Source organism: Salvelinus fontinalis, chromosome 21 (genome assembly GCF_029448725.1).
Source record: "Salvelinus fontinalis isolate EN_2023a chromosome 21, ASM2944872v1, whole genome shotgun sequence".
Taxonomy (NCBI): domain Eukaryota; kingdom Metazoa; phylum Chordata; class Actinopteri; order Salmoniformes; family Salmonidae; genus Salvelinus; species Salvelinus fontinalis.
This window is the reverse complement of record NC_074685.1, coordinates 41,701,626-41,721,724: the sequence shown is the minus strand read 5'-3', so window position 1 is coordinate 41,721,724 and position 20,099 is coordinate 41,701,626. Positions and strand designations below refer to the sequence as shown.

At 44.9% G+C, this 20,099-nt stretch overlaps 1 protein-coding gene across 2 annotated transcripts in view; it reads left to right on the top strand.

The window, feature by feature from the left end:
* The window catches only part of LOC129818920 (ral guanine nucleotide dissociation stimulator-like), an 82,687-nt gene that overhangs the window by 16,131 nt on the left and 46,457 nt on the right, over window positions 1-20,099 (top strand). Inside the window, exon 1 of one of the 2 annotated variants that reach the window (XM_055875273.1) lies at window positions 17,575-18,000. The exons of the other annotated variant lie outside the window; for it this stretch is intronic. Coding sequence (XP_055731248.1) covers window positions 17,809-18,000 — 192 coding nt within the window. The 5' untranslated portion in view covers window positions 17,575-17,808. Of the gene's footprint in view, window positions 1-17,574; window positions 18,001-20,099 lie in introns of those variants that run through there. 2 annotated transcript variants of the gene reach the window in all.

Below are 20,099 nucleotides of genomic sequence, written 5' to 3'. Positions count from 1 at the left end.
TACCTGGTGCACAGATTCAGTCTTACCCCCAAGCTCTTGGTTTGTAATTAGTTTGTCTGCGTTCTCATCCATCCTTTGTTTGAGTGCACTTTATTTACTGTCAGTTTATGCATTTCCCCTCCATCTTCTCTCTTTTGTCCACCCATTTCTGTTTCTGTCCATAAACTCTCTATATATCCACTTCATTCTTTGACCTTTTCACCTCAGCTATCCATTTAGGTTGCTCTAATCATCATAATTTATTTTTTATTTATTTATTTTATTTTACCGTTATTTTACCAGGTAAGTTGACTGAGAACACGTTCTCATTTGCAGCAACGACCTGGGGAATAGTTACAGGGGAGAGGAGGGGGATGAATGAGCCAATTGTAAACTGGGGATTATTAGGTGACCATGATGGTTTGAGGGCCAGATTGGGAATTTAGCCAGGACACCGGGGTTAACACCCCTACTCTTACGATAAGTGCCATGGGATCTTTAATGACCTCAGAGAGTCAGGACACCCGTTTAACGTCCCATCCGAAAGACGGCACCCTACACAGGGCAGTGTCCCCAATCACTGCCCTGGGGCATTGGGATATTTTTTAGACCAGAGGAAAGAGTGCCTCCTACTGGCCCTCCAACACCACTTCCAGCAGCATCTGGTCTCCCATCCAGGGCCTGACCAGGACCAACCCTGCTTAGCTTCAGAAGCAAGCCAGTAGTGGTATGCAGGGTGGTATGCTGCTGGCATACCACCCTGCATAATTGCTATCTATCCCTTGATCCCCATGCTCCTTGGCACTGGCTCTCTGAAGTCAAGCCTTGTTTGCCTTCGTACTGCCACCTCACGCTCTGATGAAAGGTGAAATAACACAATCCTGACAACCGGCTTTGCGTCAAATTTGATAGCTATCACCCAGCGAGGGAATTTGACATTTGTTATGTGATAAGAAAGCGCGTCTGGTCTCTGTGTGATTCCACATTTCCCCCGAGGCGGGATATCACACTGATAATCATTAGAAGTGTCTGGCAGAGGCACATTTTCAAACGAGCAAAGCGTTTAGATGGAGTAAGCCTCCTATATTACAGTCATGTATCATGTTCCGGTCAATCTGTGAGTCATAGCTAGAATAGCACTGTAGAGCGAGTTCCCATCCCGTACGTATTCCGCACTGGACGTCCTGGATGCACATCCCAGATCAACCCCCATATTTCGTTCTACCCCGGATGATCCCCCCATATTTCGTTCTACCCCGGATGATCCCCCCATATTTCGTTCTACCCCGGATGATCCCCCCATATTTCGTTCTACACCAGACTGTTGTTGTGTCCCAGTTATGCTTTTGTGTAGAATTAACATTCATCACAAACTTACAGAACATTTTTAAGAGCAGGTGAAATGTGTCTCCATGTACTTAGGGGTGAATTTCCGAGGCACCTTGTCCTGTGTAATTATACTTTAACAGTGACTTCCGAATTCAGTGGCTGATGTGGTGTTTTATGGTTCCGGCATGCCATCAGGTAACCTTACACATGAGAGAGACGCATAGAACAGGAAAAACAGCCGTGTTAGAGTGCTCTTTTTGTGCTATGTGCAGTGGAAAGAGACTGCTGACTGTATATTCCACGCTCATGCATACATTTCCCAATGCAGTGCTCTTAAACTGGTCAGCCATGGCCCTCAGCACTGTAGGCACACACACACACACCTACACACATACATGATTTGTCCGTTGTGTTGTAGATGTTTATGTTAGATGATCACACACACAAAGCATCACTACTGACCTTGGCAACAGAGGTCCCTTGGAAAAGAAAGCACGTAGAAGCTTGTTTTCTTCCCTCTCTGGTACTCAATCATTAATAGTCCTCTCTCTCTCTCTCGCCCCTGGCTCATACACACACACACACACACGCACGCACGCACGCTCTCTCTCGCTCTCTCGCTCTCTCGCTCTCTCTCTCTCTCCAGTAACACTCCATAGCCTTCTATCAGCAGCTGTTCAGAGAGGAGAGCGAGGGAGTGGTGAGTACCTGCTCGCTGATTCGCCTCCTACACCCCAGCACTCCTTTAAGGTTTACAATGCGTGAGTGTCTCAAAGTAGTGGACAGGTGTGCTCTAACGTGTAGCAGCATGTCATAAGGATCTTACAGCGACTTTAAGACCAAGGAAAAGAGAAGGAGAGAGTGACGGAGGAGGTGGAGACAAGGAGAGAGAGAGAAGGAGACCAGGAGAGAGAGAGACGGGATAGAGAAAGAGACAAGGAGAGAGAGACAGAGGAGACAAGGAGAGAGAGACGGGAAGGAGAAAGAGACAAGGAGAGAGAAGGAGAACGAGAAAAAGACAAGAAGAGAGAGACGGAGAAGGAGACAAGGAGAGAGAGAGAAGGGAAGGAGAAAGGGACAAGGAGAGATAGACAGGAAAGAGAAAGTCTGAGTAGAAAGAAGAGGCGTCTACTTATGACACTTTTTCCCCTTCGTTCATTTTGGAAAACAACAAGTGAGAAAAATAGATAAAGGAAAGTGCAGCAGAAGACTCATAAGGAGAGATACCTTTGGTTCAGCTTCAGCCCTCTAGTAGGGTCTGAGAGCTGGAGGACCACAGCCCCAGCCAGGGGCGCCCTGCCACCCAAGCCCAAGCCAAGACTGTCCCTGGGGCAGCATGGGGTCCAAGTCCCCCTTCAGCCTCCACCGAGCCCTGGTCCAGCCCATGATGATGTGTATGCTGGATGTTCCTCTCATACTGGACCACCTGGTAGGTGTCTGGTGTGGAGACTGAGAGGGGATCACTGACTGCAGGTGTCTGGTGTGGAGACTGAGGGGATCACTGACTGCAGGTGTCTGGTGTGGAGACTGAGGGGATCACTGACTGCAGGTGTCTGGTGTGGAGACTGAGAGGGGATCACTGACTGCAGGTGTCTGGTGTGGAGACTGAGGGGATCACTGACTGCAGGTGTCTGGTGTGGAGACTGAGAGGGGATCACTGACTGCAGGTGTCTGGTGTGGAGACTGAGGGGATCACTGACTGCAGGTGTCTGGTGTGGAGACTGAGAGGGGATCACTGACTGCAGGTGTCTGGTGTGGAGACTGAGAGGGGATCACTGACTGCAGGTGTCTGGTGTGGAGACTGAGAGGGGATCACTGACTGCAGGTGTCTGGTGTGGAGACTGAGGGGATCACTGACTGCAGGTGTCTGGTGTGGAGACTGAGGGGATCACTGACTGCAGGTGTCTGGTGTGGAGACTGAGGGGATCACTGACTGCAGGTGTCTGGTGTGGAGACTGAGGGGATCACTGACTGCAGGTGTCTGGTGTGGAGACTGAGGGGATCACTGACTGCAGGTGTCTGGTGTGGAAACTGAGAGGGGATCACTGACTGCAGGTGTCTGGTGTGGAGACTGAGAGGGGATCACTGACTGCAGGTGTCTGGTGTGGAGACTGAGGGGATCACTGACTGCAGGTGTCTGGTGTGGAGACTGAGGGGATCACTGACTGCAGGTGTCTGGTGTGGAAACTGAGAGGGGATCACTGACTGCAGGTGTCTGGTGTGGAGACTGAGAGGGGATCACTGACTGCAGGTGTCTGGTGTGGAGACTGAGAGGGGATCACTGACTGCAGGTGTCTGGTATGGAGACTGAGAGGGGATCACTGACTGCAGGTGTCTGGTGTGGAGACTGAGAGGGGATCACTGACTGCAGGTGTCTGGTGTGGAGACTGAGAGCTAGGACAGTGGTAGTGTGGGAATCTGTTGTGACTGCTTACAATATGCTTGTGTAATATGCTACAGTTCACCTTTGAATTGAACGCATATGCAAACTGATATGCACTCTATAGTGTGCACGTTATCTGGACAGTGGCGTGAGGATTTTTTACTAATGTACTATTTCTCTGATCCTAGGTCAGTTTCCTGTTATGTGGTAGGATCTGTAAGTTAACACCGGTTGGTGGGTAGGATGTGGGGAGGAGACAGCCTATCAGGTCAGGTCACTCTTTTAGGCTTTGGTCAGCATGGTTTTGCCATGGGAACAGATCAGGGTGCACACTCAGGCAGGTCCTAAGTTAAGTACTTTATTCTTATTGGCCAGGAGAAAGAATGTAGCTGTACAGTTGAAGTCGGAAGTTTACATACACTTAGGTTGGAGTCATTAAAACTCCTTTTTCAACCACTCTACAAATTTCTTGTTAACAAACTAGTTTTGGAAAGTCGGTTAGGACATCTACTTTGTGCATGACACAAGTAATTGTTCCAACAATTGTTTACAGACAGATTATTTCACTTGTAATTCACTGTATCACAATTCCAGTAGGTCAGAAGTTTACATAGACTAAGTTGACTGTGCTTTTAAACAGCTTAGAAAATTCCAGAAAATGATGTCATGGCTTTAGAAGCTTCTGATAGGCTAATTGACATAATTTGAGTCAATTGGAGGTGTACCTGTGGATGTATTTCAAGGCCTATCTTCAAACTCAGTGCCTCTTTGCTTGACATCATGGGAAAATCAAAAGAAATCAGCCAAGATATCAGGGAAAAAATTGGAGACCTCCACAAGTCTGGTTCATATTTGGGAGCAATTTCCAAATGCCTGAAGGTACCACGTTCATCTGTACAAACAATAGTACGCAAGTATAAACAGCATGGGACCATGCAGCCGTCATACCGCTCAGGAAGGAGACGTGTTCTGTCACCTAGAAATGAACGTACTTTGGTGCGAAAAGTGAAAATCAATCCCAGAACAACAGCAAAGGACCTTGTGAAGATGCTGGAGGAAACATGTACAAAATGATCATACTAAAACGAGTCCTATATCGACATGAAAGGCCGCTCAGCAAGGAAGAAGCCACTGCTCCAAAACCGCCATAAAAAAGCCAGACTACGGTTTGCAACTGCACATTGGGACATAGATCGTACTTTTTGGAGAAATGTCCTCTGGTCTGATGAAATAGAACTGTTTGGCCATAATGACCTTCATTATGTTTGGAGGAAAAAGGGGGAGGCTTGTAAGCCGAAGAACACTATCCCAACCGTGAAGCACGGGGGTTGCAACATCATGTTGTGGGGTTACTTTGCTGCAGGAGGGACTGGTGCACTTCACAAAATAGATGGCATCATGAGGTAGGAAAATTATGTGGATATATTGAAGCAACATATCAAGACATCAGTCAGGAAGATAAAGCTTGGTCGCAAATGGGTCTTCCAAATGGACAATGACCCCAAGCATACTTCCATAGTTGTAGCAAAATGGCTTAAGGACAACAAAGTCAGGGTATTGGAGTGGCCATCACAAAGCCCTGACCTCAACCCATAGAAAATTTGTGGGCAGAACTGAAAAAGCTTGTGTGAGCAAGGAGGCCGACAAACCTGACTCAGTTACACCAGCTCTGTCAGGAGGAATGGGCCAAAATTCACCCAACTTATTGTAGGAAGCTTGTGGAAGGCTACCTGAAACGTTTGACCCAGGTCAAACAATTTAAAGGCAATGCTACCAAATACGAATTGAGTGTATGTAAAGTTCTGACCCACAGGGAATGTGATGAAAGAAATAAAACCTGAAATAAATCATTCTCTCTACTATTATTCTGACATTTCACATTCATAAAATATAGTGGTGATCACAACTGACCTAAAACAGGGAATTTTTACTAGGATTAAATGTCAGGAATTATGAAATACTGAGTTTAAATGTATTTGGCTGAGGTGTATGTAAACTTCCGACTTCAACTGTATTTATGTGTGCACTGATGCTATTATTAACATGGCACAGGGCAACAGCCTTTCATGGATGCTCATAGAATCAGGATTGAGTAGCATTGTAGCAAGCAAGCAAGCAACACAATACAAAACATGATCTAGTGTCACTTTGATATAATGATCTGCAAACGAAAGTGTCCATTTTACTGTGTAAAACGTGTCACCATGCCAAGTTATTTTCGGAACGTTTGAAGTAGGTTCAGAGGTGTCTGCGTGTTTGGTAACTTCTGTGCATGTGAATCCTTTGCGGTCAACTTTAGACATGTTCTGTGTGTGCTGGTTTGTGTGATGTGTGTTTGTTTTTATGGCACACATCAGGGGTCATGTATGATTGATGTAAGGTAGTTCTGGAAAGAGAAGGCGCTATTAGTGAGTGACAACACTAAGTAGCAAAATTAGGATAATTTCCCATCTTTCCACGGACACCAGCCAACCAGCTTTGACTGAATTTGTTTCTCCTTGCCCTGTAAGTGGACAGATCACATTAGAAGTATATGAATCGTGCCATGTCATGACGTGCTTTGACCACCTATTGAGATGTGCCTTTTGTTAAGTAAATCAGTTGTTAAATGAGGTGAAAAGGAGACTGGAGTGCCACTTTAATGGTTTCATGACATTGTTATTTCTGTATTTTGAAAGTTACATATCTTGAAAACTTGAGCGCTGACAAAGTAAGCATTTTGGGACTGGTATTTCTATTTTGACATAAGTTTGGTAAATCACCAGATCATTTCCCATCTTACTAGGCAAATTTTCCAGTGGTTACTTTTATTTCCTCAGACAACCAGGCTTTTGCCAAAACTCCTCTTCATTTCCCAATCCACAAGCCCACCCGGCCCGGCTATAGTACCAGCCAGGCTCTGTTCCTGGATGTGGTGTACCAGAGATAAGAGGTGGAAATTGGGAGTCTGTATCGTTGTCAGCCCCCTTGGAGTTCTTATCAGCTCCAGTGTCATTACTCTGTAGTCTCTGTAATCTCCAGTATCTTCTCTGCTCCACCTTTCTAATGACAACTTATTTACACTTCTCAACCAGGAGGGGGAGAAGGAGAGGGGGTGAAGGAGAAGGAGAGGGGGAAAAGGGAGGGGGAGGAGGAGGGGATGTCGACCATATCTGTAATGATGACCTCTGCTCTGCTGTACAGTAGGTTGGGGGAGAGAGAATAAGAGAGAGAGAAAAAGAGAGTTACATGTTTTATCCCCAAGCATTACTTTGTGAGCGTCTTTCAAAGTGTTGAACTTGTCATACTATTTTTATGACACTGAATATCCACAGTATCTCATTTTTAAGATGTGAAAGATATTGATGACCTCTGCTGTGTGAGTGAGTTGAGAGCGTGAGAGAGTGAGAGAGAGAGGGAGAGAGCGTGAGAGAGAGAGGGAGAGAGTGTGAGAGAGAGTGAGAGAGAGTGAGAGAGAACATGGATGGTTCGGTCACCTACAATAGTGGGTATGGGAATGGTTTATTCTAGTGTATCCTGGATGCTTTGCATTTCAGAGCTGGTGAACTATGCCTGGTTTCAAATATATTTACCAGTGTAGTAATTATAAAGATGAGGTGAGGTGACACTGGGAGAAATGCTCTTCCATTTCCATCTCCTCCATTACACTCTTAGAAAGAAAAGGTGCTATCTAGAACCTAAACGGGTTCTTTGGCTGTCCTCATAGGAGAACCCTTTGAATAACCCTTTATGGTTGCAGGTAGAACCGTTTTGTCTTCCAAGTAGAACCCTTTTGGGTTCCATGTAGAACTCTTTCCACAGATGGCTCTACGTGGAACCCCAACGGGTCCTACCTAGAACCAAAAAGGGTTATATGTATACAAATGTGCCTGTACTCTTTGGGACGATTTCCCGGATGAAAATGAAGAATATTTTTTAGTCCAGGAATTGGCTTATTCTGTGTAAGCATGCTATTTTCAAATTAATTTCTCTCATCTAGACAGAAAAACATGTTTGATGAGCAAAAAATAAGAGGAAATCTCTGCAGTGCTTCACCCATTGGTGATGACAGAGGTTGATAGCTCCCACACCATTATATAAAGTGCTTGAGAATCATAAAAACTACAGAACAAATGCACTGCAGTAGCACACAAGCTATTTCCGCTACAATAAAAATGTAATATTCTGGGATCACAAAAAAGCCAGGCCAACTAATAAAATGGCATCCTATAATTATTTTCTGAACCTCACCTGCAGGTTACCGTGGATACTGACAAAGCATCTAATTATAGCCCATAGTAAGCCTCCACAAAGCAACAGGGAAGAGCCTCTATGCCCTGTCATTGGAGTTACATAACGACAGGAGCCAGGCCTGAGTACCACACCAGTGTTACACCATAATCATGACTACTATATCACCCCCCGTTGTTGTGCTACAGGGACTGTTTGCTAACAGTGTGTGAACGACCTTGGGGTCCCATCTCTTTCCCACCCAGTAAATGACAACCATGTCTTCTTTGGTTAGTAGTCGACTCTGTGGCCTGCATCTGGGTTTATCTTCCCTTTGCATGTTTTCCCTTGTTTTTGCATGTTTTCCCTTTTTATTTTATTTTTGCCCAGGAATTCCTGTTGTGTTTGAGTGGAACTCTGCATATGTGGTAAAAGGGCTAGCCAATCGGAGTGCATGTTGTTTTAATTTGACCAGTCTTGTTTGACACAAGGCCCACTAAGGGATGGATGGGAAGAGTCTAGTTAGTGAACAAATCACATTTTATTTGTCACATGCTTCGTAAAAAATAGGTGTCGACCAACAGTGAATTACAGAGAAAAATAAAATAGAGAAATAATAGAAAACTAATAACACATAATAATACAAGTAATAATAAATACACATTGAGTAACAATAACTTGGCTATATACACAATGTACCAGTACAGTATCGATGTGCAGGGGTATGAGGTAATGGAGGTAGATATGTACATGTAGTGGCAAGAAAAAGTATGTGAACCGTTTGGAATTACCTGTACATCTGCATAAATTGGACATCAAATTTATAGACAACAATAGACACAGTCTGCTTAAACTAATAACACACAAACAATTCTACGTTTTCATGTCTTTTATTGAACACAGTCTGTAAACATTCACCGTGCACGGTGGAAAAAGTATGTGAACCCTTGGTTTTAATAACTGGTTGACCCTACTTTTGCAGCAATAACCTCAACCAAATGATTTCTGTAGTTGAGGATCAGACCTGCACAACAGTCAGGATGAATTTTGGACCATTTCTCTTTACAAAACAGTTTCAGTTCAGCAATATTCTTGGGATGTCTGGTGTGAACCGCTCGAGGTCATGCCACAGCATCTCAATCGGGTTGAGGTCAGGACTTTGACTGGGCCACTCCAGAAGGCGTATTTTCTTCTGTTCTTCTGTTCTGTTTTGGGTCGTTGTCCTGTTGCATCACCCAACTTCTGTTGAGCTTCAATTGGCAGACTGATAGCCTTACATTCTCCTGCAAAATGTCTTGATAAACTTGGAAATACATTTTTCCTTCGATGATAGCAAACTTTCCATAACCTGAGGCAGCAAAGCAGCTCCAACCCATGATAATCCATTCACCATACTTTACAGTTGGGATGAGGTTTTGATGTTGGTGTGCTGTGACTTTTTTTCTCCACACATAGTGTTGTGTGTTCCTTCCAAACAAATCAACTTTAGTTTCATCTGTCCACAGAATATTTTGCAAGTAGCGCTGTGGAACATCCAGATGCTCTTTGCGAACTTCAGACATGCAGCAATGTTTTTTTTGGACAGCAGTGGCTTCTTCCGTGGTGTCCACCCATGAACACCATTCTTGTTTAGTGTTTTACGCATCATAGACTCGTCAACAGAGATGTTTGCATGTTCCAGAGATTTCTGTAAGTCTTTAGCTGACACTCTAAGATTCTTCTTAACCTCATTGAGCATTCTGCGCTGTGCTCTTGTAGTCATCTTTGCAGGATGGCCACTCCTAGGGAGAGTACCAACAGTGCTGAACTTTCTCCATTTATAGACAATTTGTCTTACCGTGGCCTGGTGAACATCAAGGCTTTAAGAGATACTTTTGTAACATTTTCTAGCTTTATGCAAGTCAACAATTCTTAATTTAGGGTCTTCTGAGATCTCTTTTGATCAAGGCATTGCACATCCGGCAATGCTTCTTGTGAAAAGCAAACTCAAATTTTGTGAGTGTTTTTTATAGGGCAGGGCAGCTCTAACCAACATCTCCAATCTCGTCTCAAGGATTATACTCCAGGTTAGCTGACTCCTGACTCCAATTAGATTTTGGAGGTCATTAGCCTAGGGGTTCACATACTTTTTCCAACCTACACTGTGAATGTTTAAATGATGTATTCAATATAGACAAGAAAAATACAATAATTTGTGTTTTATTAGTTTGAGCACAGTATGTTTGTCTATTGTTGTTAGTTAGATGAAGATCAGATCAAATTTTATGACCAATTTATGAAGAAATCCAGATAATTCTAAAGGGTTCATATACTTTTTCTTGCCATTGTATAACTAGGAATAGAGTGACTAGGCAACAGGATAGATAATAAACAGTAGCAGCAGCGTATGTGATGAGTCAAAAAACAGTTTGTTTTGGTTAACTATTTAACTAACTACATATTTAGCATCCTTATGGCTCGGGGGTAGAAGCTGTTCAGGGTCCTGTTGGTTCCAGACTTAGTGCATTGGTACTGCTTACCGTGTGGTTGCAGAGAGAACAGTTTATGACTTGGGTAGCTGGAGTCTTTGACAATTTGTAGGGCCTTCCTTTGACATGCCTGGTATAGAGGTCCTGGATGGCAAGGAGCTCGGCCCCAGCAAAGTACTGGCCATACGCACTACCCTCTGTAACGCCTTGCGGTCTGATGCCAAGCAGTTGCCATACCAAGCGGTGATGCAGCCAGTCAAGATACTCTCAATGGTGCAGCTGTAGAAATATTTGAGGATTTGAGGGCCCATGACAAATCTTTTCAGCTTCCTGAGGGGGAAGAGGTGTTGTCATGCCCTCTTCACGACTGTGTTGGTGGACCATGATAGATCCTTAGTGATGTGGACACCGAGGAACTTGAAGCTCTCGACCCGCTCCACTACAGCCCCGTCGATATGAATGTGGGCGTGGTGACCCGTCCGTTTCCTGTAGTCGACAATCCGCTCCTTTGTCTGGCTGACGTTGAAGGAGAGGTTGTCCTTACACCACACTGCCAGGTCTCTGACCTCCTCCCTATAGGCTGTCTGACCATTGTCGGTGATCAGGCCTACCACGTCATGTCGTAAATAAACTTAATGATGGTGTTGGAATTGTGCGAGGCCATGCAGTCGTGAGTGAACAGGGAGTACAGGAGGGGACCCCAACCTGGGGACAGCCCGTCAGGAAGTCCAGGAAGTGTTCAGTCCCAGGGTCCTTAGCTTAGTGATGAGTTTGGATGGCACAATGGTGTTAAATGCTGAGCTGTAGCCGATGAACAGCATTCTCACATATGTGTTCCTCTTGTCCTGGTGGGAGAGGGCAGTGTGGAGTGCAATAGCGATTGCATAATACTGTACATTTATTGGGGCAGTATGCGAATTGGAGTGGGTTTAGGGTGTCTGGGATGATAGTGTTGATGTGTGTAATAACCAGCCTTTCAAAGCATTTCATGGCTACAGACATGAGTGCTACGGGGCGATAGTAATTTAGACAGGTTACCTTTGCGTTCTTGGGCACAGGGACTATGGTGGTCTGCTTGAAACATGTAGGTATTACAGACTGGGTCAGAGAGAGGTTAAAAATGGCAGTGAAGACACTTGCCAGCTGGTTAGCGCATGCTCCGAGTATTTGTCCTGGTAATCCGTGGACGAATGTTTACCTGTTTAAAGGTCTTACCCACATCGGCTACAGAGCACGATCACATAGTCGTCAAGAACAGCTAGTGCTCTAATGCATGGTTCAGTGTTGCTCCCTCGAAGCAAGAGAAGGTATTTAGTGCATCTGGTAGGCTCGCGTCATTTACATTTGTCATTTAGCAGACACTCTTATCCTGAGGGACTTACAATCGTGAGTGCATACATGTTTTATATGGGCCCCCGTGGGAATTGAACCCACAACCCTAGCATTGCAAGCGCCATGCTCTACGAACTAAGCCACATGGGACGTTGTCACTGGGCAGCTCGCGGGTGGGTTTTCCTTTGTAATCCGTGATAGTTTGCAAGCATTTCCACATCCGACAAGCGTCAGAGTCGACATGCTAGGATTCGATCTTAGTCCTTCATTGACACGTTGGCTGTTTTAATGGCTCGTCAGAGGGTGTAGCCGGATTTATTCGTGTCCTGCTACTTGAAAGCGGTAGCTCTAGCCTTTAGCTCGGATGTTGCCAGTAATCCGTGGCTTCTGGTTGGGATATGTACGTGTGGGGACGACGTCGTTGATGCACTTATTAATGAAGCCAGTGACTGATGTGGTAAACACCTCGATGCCATTGGATGAATCCTGGAACATATTCCAGTCTGTGCTAGCGAAACAGTCCTGTAGCTTAGCATCCGCTTCATCAGACCACTTCTATATTGGGCACGTTACCGGTACTTCCTGTTTGACTTTTTGCCTGTAAGCAGGAATCAGGATGGTTTTATAAATACATTTGATATGGTCAGATTTGCAAAATGGAGGGTGATGGTTTGTATGCATTTGTAACAAAGACACTGAGAGTCGAGAAGCAGGTGGTGCGTTTAATAAACCAACGAACATGGAACGAGACAACATCGTAGTGGCGTCTTAACATAGATACAGAAACAATACTGACTGGGGGAAAAAACCTAAGGGAGTGCCAGATATAGGGTAATGGAGTCCAGGTGTGCCTCATGATGAAGTGCAGGTGTGCGTAATGATGGATGCCAGGACCGGTGGTTAGTATACCGGTGACGTTGAACGCCGGAGGGTAGGAGCGGGAGTAGACGTGACAGTACCACCCCCGACGCACGGCTCTAGCCACAGCGGCAAAGGTTAAAATCAACGATGATGTTGGGATCCAGAATGTCCTCCACTGGAACCCAACACCGCGTCTCTGGGCCATATCCCTCCCAGTCCACCAGGTATTGGAGCCGACCCCCACAACATTGGGAGTCCAGTAGGGATCTGACAGCATAGGCTGGACCCCCCTTGATGTCCAAGGGGGGTGGAGGGGTGTCGTGGTGGACAGCATCAGCTAGGGGACCAGGAACCACTGGCCCGAGAAGGGAGACATGAAAAGAAGGTGAGATACAGTAGTCACTTCCATATTGGGCGCTTCACCGGTACTTCCTGTTTGAGTTTTTGCTTGTAAGCAGGAATCAGGAGGATAGAGTTATGGTCAGATTTGCAAAATAGAGGGCAATGTAGAGCTTTGTATGCATTTGTAACGAAGACGCTGAGAGTCGAAGCAGGTGGTACGTTTAATAAACCAACAAACATGGAATGAGACAACATCGTAGTCTTAACATAGACACAGACGCAATATTGTCTGGGACAAGAACCTAAGGGAGTGCCAGATATAAGGGAGGTAATGGAGTGCTCCCTCTACTTGATGTTGTACCCCATGACACCCCTCCGGGATATCAAGGGGGGTCCGGCCTATGCGGTCAGACATGAAAAGAAGGTGAGATACGGTAGTCACTGGGAAGCTGTAACCTGTACGTCACCTCGTTGATCCTCCGGAGAACCTTGAAAGGCCCCACAAACTGGGGGATCAGCTTCTTGCAGGGCAGGCGGAGTGGGAGGTTCCTGGTAGAGAGCCAGACACGATCCCCAGAATGGAACACAGGGGTCGCACTGCGGTGGCGGTCTGCCTGCTCCTTTTGACGGTGGACGGCGCACTGAAGTCTCACCTTAGCATTGCTCAAAAAATTCTTCTGCGCGCCTGAACCACTCATCAACCACAGGAGCGTCGGTCTGGTCCGGGGTCCATGGAGCCAGGGCTGGCTGAAAACCCAGAACATACTGGAAGGGGTCAGACCAGTGGAGGAGTGACGTAGCGAATTCTGGGCGTACTCCGCCCATGGAAGGAATCGGGCCCACACTCCCTGCCGGTCCTGACAGTGACTCCTCAGGGACCTCCCCAGCCTCTGGTTCTTCCCCTGCCCGGAAGTGAGGCTGACTGTGACCCCGAGCTTCTCCATAAAGGTTCTCCATACCCGTGATGTGAATTGGGGGCCACGGTAGGAGACGATGTCCTCCGGAAGGCCATAATGCCAGAAGACCTGCTGGAATAGTACCTCAGTGACCTGGAGAGCAATAGGGAGACCAGAGAGAGGGATAAAACTACAGGATTTGGAAAATCTATCCACAACCACCAAAATGGCAGTGAAACCGACAGAGGGGAGCTCAGTAAGAGCGTACGAAGTGCCGGCTCATTCCATCCGCTGAATGCTGCTACTGTCCGGAAGGTGGGTGTGTACTCGGCAGCCTTCAGGTCCCCCTGCCCTCCGGGGGCTGATCGAAGATACATTTCAACAGAGCCATGAACCCCTCATATGAATCTAGGTCCTCCTCTCCTCTCTCCAAGACAGCAGTGGCACATTCCAATGTCCGCCCCGTCAGCAGAGAAATAACCGTGGCAACCTTGGACCTCTCGGTGGTGGGGGCTCCCACCTGGTGCGCAAAGTAAAGGGAGCACTGAAGTAGGAAGCCACGGCATTTAGATGGGGTGCCTTCATATTTATCCAGGAGGGATAAACGGGCATCACTGACCTGAGCTTGTTGCTGAATGGGCTGTTGTGCTGGGTCGACTGGTTGTAGAGTATCCTCTGCTAGTTGACGGCAACACCTCCCGGGTATGCTCAAGATGTTGCACACTGCGAAGAACCTCTTCCATAGCTGTCTCCAGTTGTGCCAGCTGGTCGGGGTGTTGACGAAGAAGGTATCCCTGCTCGTCGACTGTCTGGGAGATATTCTGTTTTCCTGCTGCTTCCATTGTTTGAGTAAGTATTCTGTAACAAAGACACTGAGAGTCGAGAAGCAGGTGGTATGTTTAATTAACCAACAAACACGGAACGAGACACCATCATAGTGGTGTCTTAACATAGACACAGAAACAATACTGACTGGGGAAAGAACCTAAGGGAGTGCCACATATAGGGTAATAAGTGAGGTAATGGAGTCCAGGTGTGCCTCATGATGAAGTGCAGGTGCATGTAATGATTGGTGCCAGGTGTGTGTAATAATGGATGCCAGTACCAGTGGTTAGTATACCGGTAGTATACCGGTCGAATGCCGGAGGGGATGAGCGGGAGTAGACGTCACAGCATTTCTGTGTGTGGAGGTGATCTAGAGTTGTTTTGCCTCTAGTTGCACAGGTGACATGCTGGAAGAAATTAGGTAAAACGGATTTAAGTTTCCCTGCATGATAAAATCACTGGCAACTAGGAGCGCCGCCTATGGATGAGCATCTTCTTGTTTGATTATGGCACTATACAGCTCGTTGAGGTCAGTCTTAGTGCCAGCATCGGTTTATGGGGATAAATAGACAACTAGGAAAAATATAGATGAAAACTCTCTTGGTAAAAAATATGGTCCACAGCTTATTCTAACTCAGGGAAGCACAACCTCGACACTTCCTTAATATTAGAGGTCACGGACCAGCTATTGTTAACAAAGCTTACCTGAAGTTGCCATTCTGTCCTGCCGATGTTTAGAAAAACCAGAGATGTACATTATATTATCCATGTCCTTGTTCAACCACAACTCAGAGGAACATAAGTTATTACAGTTCTTCAGTCTCAAATGGAGCTCGTCCAGTTTTTTTTCAACCAGCTGTTTGAGGAACTGGCTCTCACTACGTAACAGGTGATACCCGGTTCCTGGGGAGCTACCCTTTTGAATGTTTTCACTTCAACCTCAGATGTTACTAACCTGATTCAGTTTATCAACCAGCTAATTATTAGCCTCGCATCAAATATGCGTCTCAGATAGCTGCTGTTGTGTTTGGCTTTGAGTTTGAAATAAGATCCACGGAGACCATGGAATGTTTTAAAAATGTATTTTTGCATATCAGGTCCGGGTGGGAAATCCCCGGGTACATTTCGGGAACAGGACCTCTAACTTCCATCATCAATCATTTATTATCATCGTTCAGATTATTCCAATTTAATCATAAAGTGTTTGATTTGAAATACATTTGATTGAATGATTGATTGAGTACTAGGCCATTTGTGACTTGAGGGCTGTTAGCAAGTTTGGCTATTAACGCCTATCAGCGCCATTCATTTACAGAGCGCAGTTTTGTAGTGGTTACCGTGACTCAACAGTCACATGGAATTTGACCGATGACCGCTGGTGCAGCGTTAATAGGGTTAGCATTACATTCCTACACACACACGTGAGCACTCACTCACACACACGCTCAAACACAAAATATATACATACTATTACATGTTTCATTACAATAACACATTCACATTTCTGCAAAGATACCCTTACATTTATATTTTAGTTATCCAGTCAGCTTAAGATAGCTAGGTGAAACAACCACATCTCAGTTAAATCTTATACTCACTTCAAAACCCACTAATGACCTTAGTTTTTCACTGAAAACAGCAGCACCCCAACATTGTCCCTAGTCAGCCCCAAACCCTAAACCCCCACCCCTCTCTGCTCTCCATTCTCCCTCTTCACATTCCTCAGCCTCCCTGACTTTGTTTTCAGCCTGCGTTTACTGGCAGTGACTCGGGCGGCTCAGCCCACACATAACGCAAAACAGATGTAGAAAGTGGAGCAACCAAAAGGTTGTTGAGGATATGTGTGGGGGCAGCTCAGACTGCCATGTTCTGTACTCAACAAAACAAATGAGTTAGTTTCTGTCTCATTCAAGTATTTCACATTCACAGCTTAATCTTTAAACTGTGAAAGACATATGGTTTTTCAAACATTGCCTTTAATAATAATAACAATAACTTTATATGAATAGCGCTTTCCAATACAGGTGACAAAGTGCTTATCATCGTAAAATAATAGAATACAAGTACTAACTAACTAAGAAACAAAGACTGGAGGAAGGAGAATGAAAAAATATGAAATATGCATCAATGCTTTAATGTAATAGAATATATGTCAGTGTTTCTATCATGGATGACAGTAAGGAGGCAGGTTATAAGGTAGGTAGGCTTAATAGATTTAATACAAATGATAATGAACAGAAGGTTAGGCAACACATACATACAGGATAGCTACAGGATATCTATAGCTAGGCCTATATTAAAAACAGAAAAAGGGTAAAATAGCCTAATATTGCTCTCATGGTATGGATACAGATCATAGAAATACTTTGGACTCCCGAGTGGCGCAGCGGTCTAAGGTACTGCATTGCAGTGCTAGAGGCTTCACTACAGACCCTGGTTCGTTCCCAGGCTGTGTCACAACCGGCTGTGATCGGGAGTCCCATAGGGCGGTGCACAATTGTCCCAGCGTCGTCCGGGTTAGATAAAGGTTATATAGAAATACAAAAAAAGCAAGTGCTATTTGCGAGTTAAAATGTCATTTCTGTGTACATTTCCGTGTACATTTCAAACCTATATTTTTGAAGTGCAAGAATACAGCATAGGATGGATAACATAAGGGTGTGAATCGTTTTAAGAGCTGTACAGTTTTCGACCTATCTCCTACAGAACGACTTTCTGCCCACATCACGTTGCTGCGAAAATGACATCACCTTCTCACGAGGGGGCAGGCGTTCCTGCGTCGGGGGAGGAGCTATGGACCCGGCTGAATGGGCAGTTCGTTTGGCATGGCCCGGTGACCCGGTTAGCGGAGTTTGTGTTTTTTTTTAGATCATTCCATTGGTCCTTAAGTTAAATCTCCACTCACCCCGGGCACCGGGCCATGCAAAACGAGCTGGCCCATTCTTTCCAAGCTAACCCAGCCAACCTCTGTCCCCGCTTCCCGGAGCAGAGCAGACATATATACAACAAACACAGAGAGCAGTCAGTAGTAGCCAACATACTCCTGGGTGTTCGGTTTGTCAAAGGCTTTTCTGAGAGAAAGAACGGGACGCCGTTTTTACCCGCAAGACATGGGGGAAGACTACCACGGCGTTGGCTTCATATGACATTGTTGCTGTTGTAGCGATACCGACGGACGACACCAATGGTTTATCTAACGGGAGCTCAGTGCGAGGGACGCAGTATCAAGCTGGGTTCCCCTGATGTGATGTTCGATGCCAGCACCTGGAGGATACGCAACATCTGGGACGGGGTGAAACTAGAGGTCGCCGGGGATGCGAGCCCTGTTGTCTTGCATAGCTTCACCCAACTGGACCCTGACCTTCCGCAGTTGGAGGTAACGAAATAACTTATTTACTGCGCACTGTAGCCTTGTGTGCGGTTTTCAATGCGTTTGTTAACTTGTCTGTTAACCAAGCTACCACAGATGATTGATGAAGGATAATCGACTAGGGGTTTGAGAGGATACGATCTGTGTTCTGTTGTGTTTTGTTGTTTACTTCTGCCTTAGTGTCAATGACACAGTTATTGAAGTCCAATACGTTTAAGCGCGCATCAACATTAGTAGGCTATAGTTATAATCCTTTTGAAATGCATCAACATAGTTTGAGTAGCCCGTTTCTTTCCAGAAAAGTTAAACACATGTTGTGCAATATATATGTTTTATTGATGAAGAACAAACATGTAACTGTTCATAATTTCATAATATAGCCTGTTTTTATTTTATTTTGTATTTATCTTTTACTTATACAGGGATTGAACATTGAGACACATGTTTGTTTAGCAAGTGAGCCCTTCAAACAACATAGGTACCCTGATTTAGTTTTTAGTACAAGTAATTAGTTAACAATATATTGGTCCACAATGCATAGACACTGAACAAGAAAATCGTTATAGTCACTGTTATAATTTTACAAAAGAAATTGCTCAACAAGTTTATGCTGCTTATTAAATGAAATGAATAACAGTCATAAATAATCACCCATCAAACCCCTTTAGAGGACAAGGTGATATGAGTTGGAGCCATCATCAATTTGATTTGAATATTTTAAAAACACTATTGTTGTATGGAACAGACACAACACCAGTCACTAGTTGTTTTCCCTCCAAATGGTACAAGACAGCTTTTAAAACGAAGCCAGTGAACCAGCCACAATAATCGATTCAATTGTATTTCAATACGTCACAGTGTTGAATGCTGTCCAAGCAGTATGTGTTCTACTTTCCAAATAACACACTGCCTCGCTGGTGATGTCAGTAATAGGCTATGTCCCTCAAACTCAACTCTGGACTTCGAAGCCAGTTCCACTGCATTTTTTCATTTTTCCCCTCGAATCAGGGACTGATTTTAGAAATGGGACACAACCGGTTTGGCAGAGTCGTGTTGGCTCTCGACCTTCGCCTCTCCTGTGTCCGTACGGGAGTTTCAGCGATGGGACAAGACTAACTACCAATGGGATATCACGAAATTGGCGAGAGAAGGGGGTAAAAGTAAAAGTCCCAAATTTGGACACACCTACTCATTCCAGGGTTTTTCTTTATTTTTTACTATTTTCTGCATTGTAGAATAATAGTGAAGACATCAACACTATGAAATAAACACATGTGGAATCATGTAGTAACCAGAAAAGTGTTAAACAAATAAAACATATATTTTTTTATATTTGAGATTCCACCCTTTGCCTTGATGACATCTTTGCACACCATGGCATTCTCTCAACAAGCTTCATGAGGTAGTCTTGTTAGAAGGTAATTTGTGGAATTTCTTTCCTTAATGCGTTTGAGCCAATCAGTTGTGTTGTCACAAGGTAGGGGTGGTATAAGGAAGATAGCCCTATTTGGTAAAATACCAAGTCCATATTATGGCAAGAAAAGCTCAAATAAGTAAAGAGAAACGACATTCCATCATTACTTTAAGACATGAAGGTCAGTCCATCCGGGGAATTTCAAGAACTTTGAACGTTTCTTCAAGTGCAGTCGCAAAAACCATCAAGCGCTATGATGAAACTGGCTCTCATGAGGACCGCCACAGGAAATGAAGACCCAAAGTTCCCTCTGTGGTAGAGGATAAATTCATTCGAGTTACCAGACTCAGAAATAAATAAAAACCCAAATAAATGCTTCACAGAGTTCAAGTAACAGATATCAACCGTTCAGAGGAGACTGTGAATCAGGCCTTCATGGTCAAATTGCTGCAAAGAAACCACTACTAAAGGACACCAATAATAAGAAGAGACTTGCTTGGGCCAAGAAACACGGGCAATGAACATTAGACCGGTGGAAATCTGTCCTTTTGTCTGATGAGACCAAATTTGAGATTTTTGGTTCCAACCGCTGTGTCTTTGTGAGACGCAGAGTAGGTGAACAGATGATCTCCGCATGTGTAGTTCCCACCGTGAAGCATGGAGGAGGAGGTGTGATGGTGTGGGGGTGTTT